Source organism: Primulina huaijiensis, chromosome 17, assembly GCF_012295235.1.
Source record: "Primulina huaijiensis isolate GDHJ02 chromosome 17, ASM1229523v2, whole genome shotgun sequence".
NCBI classification, from domain to species: Eukaryota; Viridiplantae; Streptophyta; class Magnoliopsida; order Lamiales; family Gesneriaceae; genus Primulina; species Primulina huaijiensis.
Genome location: NC_133322.1, coordinates 15925233 through 15943326, shown reverse-complemented (window position 1 = coordinate 15943326; position 18094 = coordinate 15925233). Strand labels below are relative to the sequence as shown.

At 41.3% G+C, this 18094-nt stretch overlaps 2 protein-coding genes across 6 annotated transcripts; one reads left to right on the top strand and one right to left on the bottom strand.

Moving 5' to 3' along the window:
* The first annotated feature begins 317 nt into the window (after positions 1-317).
* Positions 318-5177, top strand: LOC140962777 (uncharacterized). 5 transcript variants are annotated; one of them, XM_073421769.1, is made up of 9 exons: positions 320-504; positions 1356-1524; positions 2187-2239; positions 2527-2614; positions 2725-3482; positions 3705-4145; positions 4235-4291; positions 4522-4714; positions 4809-5177. In XM_073421769.1, the coding sequence occupies exons 2-9, from the start codon at positions 1359-1361 to the stop codon at positions 4844-4846; spliced, it is 1794 nt and encodes a 597-aa protein (XP_073277870.1). In that variant the 5' UTR covers positions 320-504; positions 1356-1358; the 3' UTR covers positions 4847-5177. The 5 variants fall into 5 exon arrangements, with proteins under 5 accessions (XP_073277873.1, XP_073277871.1, XP_073277872.1 ...); XM_073421772.1 differs by having other exon boundaries at positions 318-1524; positions 2187-2264; positions 2558-2614; positions 2791-3482; XM_073421770.1 differs by having other exon boundaries at positions 318-1524; positions 2187-2264; positions 2558-2614.
* A 10412-nt stretch (positions 5178-15589) lies between these two features.
* LOC140962646 (uncharacterized) lies at positions 15590-17702 on the bottom strand. The gene is made up of 3 exons (XM_073421595.1): positions 17281-17702; positions 16548-16980; positions 15590-16315 (listed from the first exon to the last, which is right to left on the bottom strand). The coding sequence occupies exons 1-3, from the start codon at positions 17700-17702 to the stop codon at positions 15590-15592; spliced, it is 1581 nt and encodes a 526-aa protein (XP_073277696.1).
* Between the last annotated feature and the right edge of the window lie 392 nt (positions 17703-18094).

Here is an 18094-nt window from a genome sequence, read left to right as displayed (position 1 = left end):
AAAAAATGTTTAAAATAAATATTAAATTATGAAAATTTATGATATAAATATACAATAAATATTTTTTAATACATACAATATAAAAATATTGACAATATTTATTAATTATATTTATTAAAAAAAATTAAAATTTTCGGAAACCAACCCAAACCTAACTCAATCTAATCATTTTTTTCGGATTCAAAAATATTTTTCAAATTGATTCATCGTATTTGATTTTGACTGCATGTGAGGATTTAAATAATAAAGAATACTTATAAAACATCATTAACCCCCTGACCTACGACAACGACTTGGGAGTGGGGCTCTCAGTGAAGTGCCACGGCGGACGTGAAAAGCACATTCAATTGCAACTTTGTGACACCCCTTTCGATTCCGCCCAATAAATGTAGACTCTGGACCTACTTTCCCCTTCTCCCATGAATCCTCCTTGTTCCTTCACTCCCACGCACTCAGATTCACACAGTGAACCGAAGAGCTAATTCGGGGAATCAAAATCTTCAGGCTAGTTGTTTCTTGTTTTAATGCAATTAATGTGTCTTTTCTGTTAATAGTGCGATTATGTGGCTGCGTCTGTGCTTCAATTGATTCGTTTTTTAAGTTTATTATTTGTCTATGCCGAATTTGTCGATTAGGAAAGGGTTTGATGTGTTTTTTGTGGGTTTTCCTTTTTATTTATGGGGGCGGCAGGGTGGGGATTGGGTATCGGAATGCCGGGCATTTAGTGTTCGAGAATAAGTATGTTCTTGGTTGTCTTTATGATGGTTGCATTTGAAAATATAGTACTTTTGATTCATGTGTTTTTGTCCGTTTTGATAAAGTTTCTTTAAAGAAGAAATTTAATTCATTACCTGCATAATTGTTGCATGTGCGGTTGAGTTTTGAAGCATTGTCTGCTTAATTGTTCCATGGTGTCAAGGGGTGGATAGGACGTTTTAATTTGGGAGATGGAAGGTGACTTAATATATTTTGACGTGCAAAATGTAAGCAAAAAAATGTATAGATAATAAAAAAGAAGGCATCTTGTTTTGAAAATTGAGTAAATAGTGGTAATAAACTGTAGCTTAAGCGGTATCTTGCTTTTTGTTGATGATTATTGAATGCCTTGGATGCAATGGATATACGTCCTTTGGTTTATTTGCTTATTTTTGGAATCGATACTTTGACTCCGATACTCGTATAACATGCTATGACAATTTTAATATGCAGGATTCGATGTTTTTCGTTCGTATATTTTTGGGTTGATGCACTTATAATGTGCTATTATCACTGTAAAATTATCTTACGCTAGAATATTTTCTTCTGCAAGTAGACTTGAATAGAAAGACTTTGCCTGCTTTGAATAATATTATCAGGTCATGGAGAATGGACCTCTTATGCTTGGATTGGAAGATGGGACAATTGATGTCGAGCGTATGCTTGTAGAACCCCGGGATGGATATATATCAATGGATGGGGTCGATTGTTTTGGCGAAAAGATCCTGAAGAATGACATGGGCATGGAAGATTTTTCCTGCAGTTTCGGTATAGCCTAAAATATAGTAGTGTTAACTACCTTTCTCTCTCTTTAGATTGACTGGTAAATTGCTATCTGAATATTTATCTCTGTGATTGACTTAATGATGGTTTGAATGGAAAGATGCTGATGATTTGTATAGTTTAGCCATAGGAACCGGAGGTGACAGGATTTTTTACCAGGTCATTAATACACCAAGGATTTTATCCAGGAATCAATCACTAAGGCCTTGCCTAATAATTTTTAGCATTCCATAGGGCAATGGGGTTGCATCTGTCTCATATAAGATCTTGAATCTTGCGATACAGTGATACCCTATATCTGTGTTACGTACAACTGCAGCTCAATGATTTCTGCTATTCAGTATATGTTATTTTTCAGGAAGAGATAGTAACTTGTTAATTGACCTAAAATCAATTTTCTTTGACTAGATTGCAAACTATTTGTATCTATGGATAAAAAAATGTGACTTCGAATTTTTTCTTTCATTTTAAAAATATTCTCACTTTTTTCTATTTGTTTGTCACAATTAAAGAATTCTTTGTTGATCTCATCTTTGTATGTGTTTGACATTCATGACGTACATTTTCAGTGTATTGATCTGATCTTTCAGTGTCCTGTCTACTTCGAGTGTTTGATTTCACCTGCCACTATCTATTACATTATGCAGGTGAGGCGAATTCTAGCCTTGCGCAGGAAGAGAAAAACGTTCCCAGGGTTGAAGTATGTCTGATTAGTTTTATTTACTGTCGAGCATGACGTTTGTAATGTGTGATTTATTATTTTTAAATCTTGTTTAAAATTTTCTATCTCTACTGTGCTTGTCATAATTAATATCTTGTTAGAATTACTGTCATATGATATTGTATGATAAAAGTCTTGAAAGGTTCTTGTCAAGCTTTGTGATTCCACATAAATGTGCCATTGATATATGAATGGACCATGCATTTTTCAGTACAAAAACAAAATTGACATTGGAGACCGATATCATTGACATATATCTGCTGTAGGTTCTTGATGGAATTTCTAGTGAAGATCAAGTGCGATATTTTCAATTGAAAAATGAGTTCAGTAGCATGGGAGAAGAGTATCTCCTAGGTGTGCATTTTACCCTTTTGTTTTCAGTTATTTTCTTATGAATTTGTAAGATATGAAGTGGCTCACCCTACCCTACCCACTCGAGGAATATTTTCTCTATGGCTGTGTAGGTGTTGACTTTGTCGAGAGTATTACGAATTTGGATTATGGTTCGAGTGAATGCTTGCTTACTTCAGTTTCAGACTGTCCAATTTTGGCTTCTAGTGCTGATACTGATACTCCCTGGAAATCAGATCAATTTAGAATTATGGAAGGACATGAATGTCAGAGTGACCAACTTAATATATGTAGCTCTCAATTAAGTGACATTCCCAGTCGCCTCAAGCTCGAGACATTTGATGAGAATGAATCTTTGAAATCACCTGCATTATGTTCGTTAGAAAACATTGGCAATTTTTGTGACTTTTCAAGCTGCTCTTACCAAGAAGTTTTATCTGATGAGATGGATGGAAGCCTGTCCCCTTCTCCCGAGATGTACAGCAGTTTGAAGGTTGAGAAAAATGATGAAATTGGTCCAGCAGATCCAGATGTTGAGACCAATCAATTGCAAGGGGAAGATGCATCAGCAGTTATAACAGCTCAAGCTAGATGCACGGAAACCCTTCCAATTCTAAAGCGATCTCGCAAGCCCACACAAAGGTATATTGATGAATTAGCAGATCCCGTATTGAGATTTTCTAAAAGAAAACACGAGGTTTCTTCTTCCACCAGTAAGGGGAAGTGTCTGGGAGTCCAGGATAATAAGAAATGTCATACAGGATCTAAAGTAATGAAATTTCCTGTTGAGGAAACTTCTGTGATAGCTATTCAAGTACCCTTTGGTTCGATAGTGCAAAAAGAATGTCCAAAGATCCCTGAATGTGACATGGTAACTGTTATCTCATTACCTTTTGTGTTACTTCTGCTGCTTTCCTGTCTATCTATATGCTTGATGTGGTCCAAGATGTTTTTTCGGTGTTTTTCTGGGATGGGAGAATTTGTTGGCATGCACAATGAAGAAGAAAAGGAAATTGCACTCATATCATTCACTGTTTTTGAAATTTTCCATTACAAAACGTCACAATAATTAAGTGGCGCTTTGTGTGAGCAGGTGCATGGTTCAGATTGTGGAAATTCAATGACCAAGTCAAAAGCGTTCCATGTTACTCCCCAGAATAAAAAGAAGCTTGACGAAGTTATCGCAACCATTCATTTAAAGAAAAGGAACGATTCAGTCATGGTAACAAGTCAGAAGAAAAGGAACGGTTTTTTCAAAGAAAGTCCTCCGAAAAAAAGGGTTGGCTGTGTCACATCACGAAGTCAAAAGAGGGACGAGTCTTTTATAGCTGTGCATCGAAAGAAGAAGGATGACTGTTTCACTTCAGAGATCCAGGAAGAGGTTAGTGGTAGGAGGAAGCATCACAGATTGTGGACTATCTCAGAGGTTAGAAAATTAATTGACGGTGTCTCTCAATTTGGAGTTGGCAGCTGGAGTCATATAAAAAAGCTTTTCTTTTCCACATCTGCCCATCGAACCTCTGTAGATCTCAAGGTCAATACTTTTCTCAGTTCAGCTTCAGAACATTCTGTCTACTTCTAGTTTCGTGATTGGATATTATGTGTTGCTTGTGGATTGCACAGGATAAATGGCGAAATCTTTTGAAAGCAAGTGGGATACATGAAGAAAGCAAGCAGCAGGTTAGCGATCCATAATTTTCTGGGTTTTTTTTCAATTGTATTTTCCATATTTTCCTGCAGTGTCATAATCTCTCTTTTTAGACTTGAGAATTGATTTATATTGGCAACTTGTACGTTTTAACATATTGATGGCTTGGAAGTATTTATTCCTATTTTTGTTGTACAATATTTGTTGTCTGATCGTATTCTTTTAATTGAAAGTTTCATTGTCAATGTCCAAATTGATTCAGGGAGAGAAGAAACGTAACATGGCCTGGCGCCCTTTGCCAAAACCAATCCTGCACCGAGTTTGCGAGCTGGCCACGATGTATCCTTATCCAAAAGGTCAAAAATCCAAGATTTTACAAGTTCACAGTGATTCTCCGGATAAAAGTACAGATATAACGTTGAGTAACTACAGAAGAATCCTGCGAAGTATTGATGGTAACTAAATCGACCTTCTCTTAGATTTAGTAGGCAAGATTGTATACATGTTTCTTCTCTCCCCCTACGATTCTACCTGTGTACACTTTGGCAGGAGTTCAGGGTTTTTCAACGTTTTGGACTGAATCTTGAATACAATGTCAGCATTGTTTTGGTAAATGAGTCTCTCGTTCGATGCCACGGTAGGTAATATACAACCATGAGATCTCATGTGCACACAAATTAAAACCCACCGGGACTTTCATAATTCAATGCACTCAGTTGTACAAGCATCGTTTGAAAAATGTTAGATTATCGCTAATCAATCAATGCGGTACACTAGTAGGTGTCTTACTTGGCCTTCCATTGAACATCCATGTCCTTCAAAACCGCCGTTTATGGAAAATGAGTTATCAATTCGGGCATGTAGTTCACCTGAACAATGTGACGTTGGTCCACAATTGAGTTTATCTTAGCTCGTAAATTATGGATTGTATGGATCTTATTTAATTGTGTGAGAAAAAAGTACTATTACATCGATGAACCCTAGTTTGATAAACTTGACATCTTTAGACTTGTCTATACAGTCTTGGATTGGGAATATGTTTGATTAAATTTAACAATACAATGTTAAACCCATAGATTGCATTAGTCCATGTACATTGACATGCATGGTTCAAATAAAATTACAAAATTGTTCTTCATTTTACATAAAAATCTTTTTTCTTTTTTAAAAAAAATGGAGGCGCCCATCACTAATCTAAGGGGAAAGAGGTAAAGAATTTTTTGATCAAGTTAGGGGAGTTCAAATTTCGGATAAAACCAAAAAATCGAAAATTCAAATCGAAAAAATCGAATATTGAATCGAAACGAAAATCGAATTTTATAATTCGGATATAAATGTTAAAATTGAAATTTATTTGGTTCGATTTCGGATTATATATGTTAAAATCGAACCGATCGAAAAAATTGAAATTTCATTAAATTAATAATTTATTTTTATTATATATCTTTTCGGATGATATCATGAATTATTTTGAATAATATTTAGTTGATTGTTTATATAATTCATTTAGACTTTATATTTTAATGTTTTACTAAGAAATCATGTAAAAAAATAACATATTATATTTTATAATATATTTATCTTATTAATTTAAATAATTTTATCAAAACCGAAATAACCGAATCATTTTGGTAGAAAACCGAACCGAACTGAAGAAAAATAGTTCGGATATTGGATTATATATTTGTAAAATCAAAAATCGAAATAAAAAATCGAAAACCGAATCGATCGATGAACATCATTAATCAAGAGTAAAATAATAATTAACTTATTTAACTAGTAAAAAGCACACAACATAATAAAATTTTTAAAAATAAACTACACTTTTTTTTATTAATCACATATCAATCAAATTATTCAATTATCACATCCTAAGTGGATCCTTAGAATTCTACACAATCATGCCTTTTTTCTCGTTCTTCATGAGATATCACATTGACATGTTGCATTGTTATTATATCAATGTTTCGTTTATATACCTAATTAGAATTTATTCGCTCGTCAAGTCTCCAAACAATCGGGTCTCTGTCATCTTTTCTCGGAACCACATAAGTAGGAAAACTAGAAAAGTTAAATTGTTGGCTGAAATCGTATTTTGCCGATTCATTCTCAATTGTGGACTGACATGTTGATGTTTGGATCGCACCTCTATAATTAAATAAGTTGTGTACAAATGCTTTCACTATTGTTAAGAAAATACCATAATTATATTACAATTCAAATGTTTGAGTATATGTCTTGTAAGCCAACGGTTAGTTAAGGAATTTATCAACTCGGTTGTAATAAACATTCTTTATTTTAAAATAATTTTAATTTTGTGGTTTCATTTCACTTTATCTGTATATTCATGCAATCGACATAGATAAAGTCCTTGATTATACTTTAATACAAATGAATCGTAATTCGTTCTTGAAACTCATTTGTAAACACTGTATATTCTAAATTCGTTTCTAGTCGATTCAGCTGCCTAAAATTAAGTTAAAAACCACTTGAGCTTGAGACTAGCATCTGTGATGTTGTGTATCGTGTTTCATGCTAAGGGAATAGAGATGTCTAATCATGCAGATGAGTAATCATCTGATGATTGTACCGAACAACTTTCACTCGTACTTTCAAAGTGGTTATCATTCATCGAGAGGAAAAGTCTTTGGTTGTGATTGTACATCATTAGTTCTTATGACCCGAGACAACACTGAGGGTCTACATACTAGGATTGTACTTTGACTCGTTTACCAACTACGCGAGGGTCACAAGGTGGTGAGGTTGGGTGCAATTGCGACATGTGTAGGAGCCGGTGTATTGTAGTCGAGGATTCACCGCTCAAGTATGGGTGTGGATATCCTATGTGATATAACGAAATAGTAGTGCATAAAATATCTAGCCAGAGTGTAAGATGTACATTAGGGACAAGGGTTCTCTAATTGTGTATACGATGACACTATGAATATTTTATGAATGTATCACATAACTATCGAATTTAATATGCAACCTTTGATGAACCAATGGTTGCAGATTCGATAATGACATATGAGATAAAGGGACCGTACTATACGTTAATCATAATGATTGGTTCTTGCAGCCACTATCAATGATACCTATTGAACCATGTGACAATGCTACTAGACGCTTTTACAATGATTCGGTGGGTTTTATTACAAAATGATTTCTGAAATTCTTATGATCAAATGTTGGTGCATAGAATGAGGCAAATTAGGGTAAGCTCGAATAAATGAAAATGTCCTGAATCATAAAAAATTGTGAACCCATGGCTAGTAGTATCTCGAACCATCGATGCTCACACAAGCATTGGATCATTTGTTCCCGTTGATAAAATAAATTCAAGAAGTTGAATTTATATAAAATTATGAGATAGTAAATTCAAGGAGTTGAATTTATGATAATTAAAATTTAGAGAGAATAAATTTAAGGAGTTGAATTTATAAAAAATTGAGGATTTAAAATATTAACTCAAAGGTTGAGTTTATTAAATATTAAATTAAATATAGTGAGAAGTATGTATAATGGGCTTGTAGGAGTATAAGTCCAACATGCTAAATAATTAAATTTTTTAATGAACTTTAATATAATTAATTAGACTACTTGGACTAGTCCAATTAATTAACCAAGCTCATTAAATTTAATTAAGGAACACTTAACCCATAAATAAGGTAATTAGGTTAATGATTCATATTAACGTAAGTGGCCACAAACCCTAGCCTCCACAAGCCTTGCGATTTTTGAAAATTGCACTCAAATTTTCTCTCCAATTTTTGGCCATCAAGAATAAAAGAGAGGGTGTTGGAACTTTTCATATTCGCAATCTTGATTTTGATGTCAACGAAACTTGTTATTTTGTTTCTAATGGTTTATTGTAGTGCGCAGGAAGCTGGAACTGATCATGCTCCGAACTGATCAGTTAATTAAGCCAAAACTGAAGCTATCAAGACGCAACTGAAAGTACCAGCTGATTGTCCAAACTGAATCAGCTCAACTGACATATTGAAGAACAGTTCAGCTAATGTCCAGCTGATAGGTGGTTCAGCAAGAGAACTTCAGAAGACCGGCCAGCTGATGAAGAACTCAACTGATAAAGAGCCCAGCTGATCAGTTGAGAACTGAAAGAGTGAAATCATTTTAACTGACGAGTCAACTGATTTCACCAGCCCAACTGAGGATCAGTTCAGATGACCAGTTAGGAGCGTCAGTTTGGAATCAATCAGTTTTAGATCAAAACAAGATTATGTAAAATGGATTCCATCTACGCACATGGGTACAAAGCATCTGTACTATTGAGAGTACAATAATGGACGTTGCAGCAAAACATAAAGCCAAAATATTCCAAAAGACTGTCAGAAAAGTCGAGACACAAATTTCAAGGAACACGTTCAAGCTGCAACTGATACAATAATTGAGTCTCACTGTACGATCAATCCTTCACGCCTATAAATAGAACATCAGTGAAGACCAAAACATGAGTGAGTAAAAAGAAGAGAGGGAACACTTACTGCTTATCAGCTTACAAGAAGAAATCATCCCAGAGGGAATACACAAAGTCATATCAGCTTAGTTTAGAAGCTCTTTTCCCTCAGTGTGTGAGAACACCTTTCCGGTGTATTCATTGTCTAGTTCTCACACACACTCACTCACTTCCACCACCCAAAATACAGTCTTGCACAAAGACATTAAACTTGTGTATGTAGTCTTTGACACACAGACATTAAACAAGTGTTGGCTGGGAGGTGCTGCTTTCAGTCTAGTCTAGGAGTTCAGTTAGGCAATAGGTAAGTCCTAAGCTGGGTGGGTTTGTATAAGATGTTGTATAAATCAAAGTCTTCTAGTGTATCCTACCCGAGGAGGTAGAAGGGGTGACGTAGGAGCTGTTGAAGTCTCCGAACATCCATAAACATATCTTGTGTATTTTCCTGTTTAAATATTGTTTTTAAACTGATTCTATCAGTTAGAGCATCCGTCAGTTCAGTTTTCACCATAAATGAATTGATACGTGGTAGAACTGATCCCCTGCTTTTCAGTTATTCAGATTACACAAGTTAAAAGGCTTTCAAATATAGCAGATTTCTTCACGAAGGATTACTTCAAGTATTTTCTGCTTGGTACTTTAACCAAACTCGATTTAATTCATCGGTGTTAACCTTCTTAAAATACGAGCTATTGCAGCTCTTGGAGAATATTGTGTTTGAAGCAACTCTGGTGCCCAGCACACGATCCTTCAGAGGGTTTCATTTGTCATCTAAATTTTATCTCAAACGTTAAAAGCTCTTCTAAATTTCTAGTGCAATTTAGAAGAAGAACAATCTATCCAGTCGTGGGCCAGATTAAGAGTATTGAAGAAAGGAGTTCAAGAAGATCGTTCAAAGGGAATACTACAAGAGTTTTATCCGCTAACCCCATAATAGTTGGTGTCGAGTGATTCATTCACTAAAGATAAATCCATAAACGTCATATGAATGATTTCATTGTTTAGATCATAGAGTGTCCAAAGACATTATTTGAATGTCAAATAAATTTTTTTAAAACTTTCACTGCATTTTGGATACGAGAAAATATATATATATATGATACTCACGGAAAATATAGGGTCCGATTCCAGCAAGTGTCACTAGTCCAGACGCAGGTTTTGAATTTGCCCTGAGCTTGAAATCACGAAGAAGACCTTTAGAAGGGGGCCGAGAAGGTGTCCCGGCGTAGCCCCTTCAACGCTCAAGTCAGAGACTGAGAATATATGGGGGGAGCAGCTAAGGGTGTTGTTGAAAATAATATAGTGAATATGATTGAGTTGAGCACTCAAACCTGGTATTTATAAGAGAATACCTGAGCCTGTCATAGGCCTTCTACCTTGGCTAGGGATGGGTCGGGACCCATGATCCGGTGTGGGCTCGATTTGGATGTGCTTATCCCTGGGGTATCACCAGTCTCCCCTTCCCAAGTCGAACTGAATCGTAGGTTCGAAGTTCGATTAATTGTGTTGTCCTCATTTTATAACATGCGAGTTGTGCATTTTCTTCCTGCTGCTTGTCAATCTCCTCACTTCATTTTTATTTCTCCCATGCAGAATTTCCTCGGCAATTTGTTCACCAGCTCTCCCTCGCCACATTGCATCGCCTCACCTACATCTCATTACCTCGCCTCCATCATCCCTCGCCGCCGCTCGCCTCGCCCACACATCGCCCCGCACGCACAACTCCTCGCCTCTCCCACACGCCGGCTCGCCCCTCGCCCTCACCCGCCGAGCTCTCGCCCTCGACTTGCACACAAAATAGCCCCCTCGCCAGCGCCCTGTCTTGCTCTCGCCAACCTTAGTCACAGCGCCGCGCTCTCGCCTGCCCAGCCTCGCCGCCAGCCCCGCCTATCATCCCTTAGACCACTCATGCCCTCGCCTGCCCTCGCCGACCTTCTCGCCCCTCACCTGGCGCCTCACAGATCCTCTCCATCGCTCGCCCCACGCTCGACGCCTCCTTTCTCTCGCCCCTCGCCCACACTCGCCTCTCCAACCCTCACGCCCACCCTCGCCAACATCAGTTTCCAGCCTCGCCACTCGCCCACACTCGCCCGCACTCACCCTTGCCCTTACTCATCCTCGCCCACCCCAGCGCCCACTTTCACCCGCATGCTCGCGCGCGCTCTCGCCGACCCTCGTCCTCGCTCTGCGCTCGCCCAACGTGCGCCCTCGCCCTGCCAGCCGCGTCGCCCTCGCCGCGCTCTCGCGCGCCCAGCCCTCATCCTCGCCCCATCACCCTCGCCCGCTCGCCATCACCCTCGCCTCGTCGTCTCCCTGTGCAAGCCAACGCCCAGCCCCCCATCACCCTCGCCTCGCCATCTCAGCTTCGCGCAGCACGCACATGCTCGCCCTCGCCCTCACCTTTGCCACACACCCGCTTGCCCTGCAAAGCCTCGCCCTCCGCCCCTTGCGAATGATTGTATGGTTTATGCAACGCCTTAGCAGGAAAATGAAAATGAAAATTCTCCACACTCACACTCTAACTCCTCTGCTAGGCGACGCCTTATCAGGAAAATAAAAATTCTCCACCTTCAATCTCTAAATCCTCTGCTAGGCGACGCCTTAGCAGGAAAATAAAAATTCTCCACTCTCACCCTCTAACTCCTTTGCTAAACGATGCCTTAGCAGGAAAATAAAATTTTTCTCCTCCCCCCCTCTGCTCCTCCGCTAGGCGATGCCTTAGCAGGAAAATAAAATTTTTCTTCTCCCCACCTCTGCTCCTCCGCTAGGCGATACTTTAGCAGGCAAATAAAATTTTTCTCCTTGCCGCCTCTGCTCCTCTGCTAGGCGATGCCTTAGAGGGAAAATAAAATTTTCTCCTTCCTAACTCTGCTCCTCTGCTAGACGGTACCTTAGCAGGAAAATAAAATTTTTCTCCTCCCCACCTCTGCTCCTCCGCTAGGCGATGCCTTAGCAGGAAAATAAAATTTTTCTCCTCGCCGTCTCTGCTCCTCTACTTGGCGATGCCTTAGTAGGAAAATAAAATTTTTCTCATCCCTAACTCTGCTCCTCTGCTAGACGGTGCCATAGCAGGAAAATAAAATTTTTTCCTCCCTATCTCTGCTACTCTGCTAGGCGATGCCTCAGCAGGAAAATAAAATATTTCTCCTCGCCGCCTCTGCTCCTCTGCTAGGCGATGTTTTAGCAGTAAAATAAAACTTTTCTCCTCCCTAACTTTGCTCCTCCGCTAGACGGTGCTTTAGGAGGAAAATAAAATTTTCTCCTCCCCCACCTCTACTAGGCGATGCCTTAACAGGAAAATAAAATTTTTCTCCTCTCTAACTCTGCTCCTCTGCTAGACGATGTCTTAGCAGGCAAATTCCTTTGCTAGACGATGCCTTAGCAGGAAAATAAAATTTTCTCCTCGCCGTCTCTGCTCCTCTGCTAGGCGATGCCTTAGCAGGAAAATAAAAATTTTCTCCTCCCTAACTCTGCTCCTCTGCTAGACGGGGCCTTAGCAGGAAAATAAAATTTTTCTCCTCCCCCACCTCTGCTCCTCTGCTAGGCGATGTCTTAGTAGGAAAATAAAATTTCCTCCTCCCTAACTATGCTCCTCTGCTAGGCGATGCCTCAGCAGGAAAATAAAATTTTCTCCTCGCCGCCTCTGCTCCTCTGCTAGGCTATGCTTTCTCCTCCCTAACTCTGCTCCTCAGCTAGGCGGTGCCTTAGCAGGAAAATAAAATTTTTCTCCTCTCCAACTCTGCTCCTCTGCTAGACGATGCCCCAGCAGGAAAATAAAATATTTCTCCTCCCTAACTCTGCTCCTCTGCTAGACGGTCCCATAGCAGGAAAATAAAATTTTTTTCCTCCCTATCTCTGCTCCTCTGCTAGGCGATGCCTCAGCAGGAACATAAAATTTTCTCCTCGCCGCCTCTGCTCCTCTGCTAGGCTATGCTTTCTCCTCCCTAACTCTGCTCCTCAGCTAGGCGGTGCCTTAGCAGGAAAATAAAATTTTCTTTCTCGCCGCCTCATCTCCTCTGCTAGGCGATGCCTTCTCTTCCCTAACTTTGTTCCTCTGCTAGGCGATGCCTTAGCAGGAAAATAAAATTTTCTTTCTCGCCGCCTCATCTCCTCTGCTAGGCGATGCCTTCTCTTCCCTAACTCTGTTCCTCTGCTAGTCGGTGCCTTAGCAGGAAAATAAAATTTTTGTCCTCTCCAACTCTGCTCCTCTGCTAGACGATGCCCCAGCAGGAAAATAAAATTTTTCTCCTCCCTAACTCTGCTCCTCTGCTAGACGTTGCCATAGCAGGAAAATAAAATTATTTTCCTCCCGTAGCTCTGCTCCTCTGCTAGGCGATGCCTCAGCAGGAAAATAAATTATTTCTCCTCGCCGCCTCTGCTCCTCTGCTAGGCGATCTTTTAGCAGGAATATAAAACTTTTCTCCTCCCTAACTGTGCTCCTCCGCTAGACGGTGCTTTAGCAGGAAAATAAAATTTTCTCCTACCCCACCTCTACTAGGCGATGCTTTAGCAGGAAAATAAAATTTTTCTCCTCCCCCACCTCTGCTCCTCTGCTAGGCGATGTCTTCGTAGGAAAATAAAATTTTTTCCTCCCTAAGTCTGCTCCTCTACTAGGCGATGCCTCAGCAGGAAAATAAAATATTTCTCCTCGCCGCCTCTGCTCCTCTGCTAGGCGATCTTTTAGCAGGAATATAAAACTTTTCTCCTCCCTAACTGTGCTCCTCCTCTATTCGGAGCGTTACCACGAAAATATAAATCTATCCTCTCCCCCCTCTCCTAGCCGATGCTTTAGCAGGAAAATAAAATTTTTCTCCTTGCCGCCTCTGCTCCTCTGCTAGGCGATGCCTTAGCAGGAAAATAACATTTTTCTCCTCGCCGCCTCTGCGCCTCTTCTAGGCGATCCCTTAGCAGGAAAATAAAATTTTTCTCCTCCCCCACCTCTGCTCCTCTGCTAGGCGATGTCTTAGTAGGAAAATAAAATTTTTTCCTCCCTAAGTCTTCTCCTCTACTAGGCGATGCCTCAGCAGGAAAATAAAATTTCCTCTCGCCGCCTTTGCTCCTCTGCTAGGCGATGCTTTCTCCTCCCTAACTCTGCTCCTCTGCTAGACGTTGCCATAGCAGGAAAATAAAATTATTTTCCTCCCGTAGCTCTGCTCCTCTGCTAGGCGATGCCTCAGCAGGAAAATAAATTATTTCTCCTCGCCGCCTCTGCTCCTCTGCTAGGCGATCTTTTAGCAGGAATATAAAACTTTTCTCCTCCCTAACTGTGCTCCTCCTCTATTCGGAGCGTTACCACGAAAATATAAATCTATCCTCTCCCCCCTCTCCTAGCCGATGCTTTAGCAGGAAAATAAAATTTTTCTCCTTGCCGCCTCTGCTCCTCTGCTAGGCGATGCCTTAGCAGGAAAATAAAATTTTTCTCCCCCCCCCGTCTCTGCTCCTCTGCTAGGCGATGTCTTAGCAGGAAAATTCCTCTGCTAGGCGATGCCTTAGCAGGAAAATAAAAATTTTCTCCTCCCTAACTCTGCTCCTCTGCTAGACGTTGCCATAGCAGGAAAATAAAATTTTTTTCCTCCCTATCTCTGCTCCTCTGCTAGGCGATGCCTCAGCAGGAAAATAAATTATTTCTCCTCGCCGCCTCTGCTCCTCTGCTAGGCGATCTTTTAGCAGGAATATAAAACTTTTCTCCTCCCTAACTGTGCTCCTCCTCTATTCGGAGCGTTACCACGAAAATATAAATCTATCCTCTCCCCCCTCTCCTAGCCGATGCTTTAGCAGGAAAATAAAATTTTTCTCCTCCCCCACCTCTGCTCCTCTGCTAGGCGATGTCTTCGTAGGAAAATAAAATTTTTTCCTCCCTAAGTCTGCTCCTCTACTAGGCGATGCCTCAGCAGGAGAATAAAATTTCCTCTCGCCGCCTCTCCTCCTCTGCTAGGCGATGCTTTCTCCTCCCTAACTCTGCTCCTCTGCTAGGCTGTGCCTTAGCAGGAAAATAAAATTTTTCTTCTCTCCAACTCTGCTCCTCTGCTAGACGATGCCTCTGCAGGAAAAAAAAAATTTTCTCCTCCCTAACTCTGCTCCTCTGCTAGACGGTGCCTTAAGAGGAAAATAATATTTTTCTCCTTCCCCAACTCTGCTCCTCTGCTAGGCGATGTCTTAGCAGAAAAATAAACTTTTTCTCCTCCCTAACTCTGCTCCTCTTCTAGGCGATGCCTTAGCAGGAAAATAAAATTTTCTTTCTCGCCGCCTCATCTCCTCTGCTAGGCGATGCCTTCTCTTCCCTAACTCTGTTCCTCTGCTAGGCGGTGCCTTAGCAGGAAAATAAAATTTTTGTCCTCTCCAACTCTGCTCCTCTGCTAGATGATGCCTCAGCAGGAAAATAAAAATTCTCCACCTTAACCCTCTAACTTCTTTGCTAGGCGATGTCTTAGCAGGAAAATAATAAATTACAGGTCCTCCTAACTCTTCTCCTCTACTAGGCGTAGCCTAAGTAGATAAAATTTGATTTTTCTTCTCTCCAACTCTTCTCCTATAATAAGTGCAGCCCAAGTAGGTAAAATTTAACTCATATCGTCCACATAATACAACATCCATGAACTTAATATAAGAACTTGGCTTTATTGAATTTCAACCGATTAAATAGGACAAATTCAAAAACGAAATACATCAACGATAAATTCAAGATTAATATTTCCTAAGGTGGTAAGCGTTCCAGGGCCTCTTTAAAGTCTTGCCTTGAGTATTCTCCAAGTAATAAGCTCCAGAATTAAGCTTCTCGATCGCTCTGAAAAGACCCTCCCACTTTGGGTCCAACTTTCCTCTCTGCTCTTCTCGTACCTTCCTCAGGACCAAGTCACCCACTTCTTCCTTTCCTAATAATGTAAACCTCCACACGCGCTCTTTTTCTCTCCTCCCTCACTACCTTTTCATAACACCGACGCGCGACTTTTTGGTCCCCGCACAAGACTCCAACCATTTTTTCTACATGAAACTTAAGCTTCTGATGATAAGTAGAAGCTACGGCTCTAAAATCCTTCAGGGCTGGCCGTCCTAGAATTCCATTATACGCTGACGGGATATCCACCACGGTGAAGGCTATCATTTGTGTTACCCGCCGAGGATCATTCCCCAAGGATAAGGGAAGAACAATCTGACCCAAAGGCGGGGTGGCGTGTCCTGCAAACCCATACAGCGGGGTGGAGACCGGTTCAAACTCAAATCCTTCCACCTTCATTTGATCCAACGTGCTCTTGAACAAGACATTTACGGGGCTTCCATTATCAATAAATATCATCGCCACATCATAATTGACCAGGGCATCGTTATGTAGAGTCACAACGCCTCGGAGGTCTTCCAGGCCTAAGCTGATGACGTGGTCTTGTGGCAAGTCTGCACCCCTAGATATTTCAAAGTTTTCCAACCTCCTCCCATGCTCTTTCCGAGCTCGCCCGAAATCTCCGTCAGTAGCACCCCCCGAGATCATATGAATAATTCCTCTCGTAGGGTGGTTATCCTCATCCATTCCCCTCCTCGGTTCGACGGGCTCCTGAGAGACATCTTGACCTTGACCTTTTCCTCTCTGCTCCCCAACCCTTTGATTTATCCATGGGGGGCCTTGACCACGCCTAGGGGACGGGCGAGACCTCGATCGACTCCCGGGTGCGGATCTTTCTCGCCCGTCCCCTAGGAGTGGTCAAGGCCCCCCATGGATAAATCAGCGGTGCGGATCTTTCTCGTCTGTCCCACGAAGGCAATCTAGCACTGCACTCAACCCTTCGTGACTTCTCCCACCTCCCCGCGGACTCACTCACCTCCATCAGCTCGTCACGACTCCTATCCAGGGGAACATGTGATGAGAATTGTCCTCTGCCCCTAGATTTATCCTCCTGCTTCTCGCCCGCACCTCTCTTGCTACCTCCTCTTTCCGCTCCCTCAACTCTACTTCCCTCGAGCCGCTGCTCCATCCTCTTATGCCGCTGGCCATCTTCTAGATTTACATATTTTTCTGCTCGAGATAACAGATCATCATAATTTGATGGAGGTTTCTTCACCAACGATTTAAAGAACTCTCCTCCTCTCAGTCCCTGGGTAAAATCACTTATCATGATGTCGGGGCTAGCTGTTGGTATCTCCAGCGTTGTACCATTGAAACGCTGGATAAATTCTCGCAAGGTTTCAGATTCTTGTTGTTTCTTCACGAACATGCTCAGATAATTTTTCTGGTGCTTTTTGCTGCTAGCGAATCTGTGCAAGAAAGCAGCGAAAAAATCCTCAAAAGATTGTATGGAATTGGGCTCCAAGGTGTTAAACCGTTGTTGAGCTGACCTCACCAGCGTGCCCAAAAACACTCTGCACCTGATCCCATCTGAATATTGATGTAACAAAGACGCATTCTCAAACCTCCCCAAGTGTTCCTTGGGGTCAGTATATCTGTCGTACTCTCCCACATCTGACTGTCGAAAATTTGGAGGAAGACCTTCTTCGAAAATGGCGAGTGAAAAAGGGCTTCCTCTCTTGGGTGCTGGCGCTCTACTTCCCAACTACTGTCTCAACATCCATATTTCCCTCCACATCTCTCCCATATCAATATTCTCTCCACTTGAGAGGGGCTGTGTCTCTTCGACCCTGCTTTGATGGCCTTCAGCATTTTTCTCTCGCTCCTGGCGAGTGGTCTGTTCTTCAGAAAACATAGATTCCTGGTTCTTTCTCATGGCTTCCTTTACTGTTTGGGTAATAAATCGGCCCAATTGTTCCAGGGTCAAGTTCCCCACGTTCTCATTGGGACGAGGTTGCTCGTCTGTCGTCTCAAGGCGAGGTTGTTCGGCTGTCGTCTCAAGACGAGGTTGTTCGGCTGTCGTCTCAGGACGAGGTTGTTCGGCTGTCGTCTCAACATGACATTGTTCGGATCCCATCTGAGGACGCGACGATGCTGAGTTAGCTCTTCTGTTCCCTCTCCTGCCTACCATCTCTACGCCTCAACTCAAAATTCCCACAGACGGCGCCAAGTGATACTCACGAAAAATTATAGTCCGATTCCATCAAGTATCACTAATCCAGACGCAGGCTTCGAATTTGCCCTGAGCCTAAAATCACGAAGAAGACCGTTAGAAGGGGGCCGAGAGGGTCTCCCGACGTAGCCCCTCCGACGCTCAAGTCAGAGACTGAGAATATATGGGAGGAGCAGCTAAGGGTGTTGATGAAAATAATATAGTGAATATGAATGAGTTGAGCACTCAAACCTGGTATTTATAAGAGAATACCTGGGCCTGTCATGGGCCTTCTACCTTGGCTAGGGATGGGCCGGGACCCATGATCCGATGTGGTCTCGATTTGGATGGGCTCATCCATGGGGTATCAA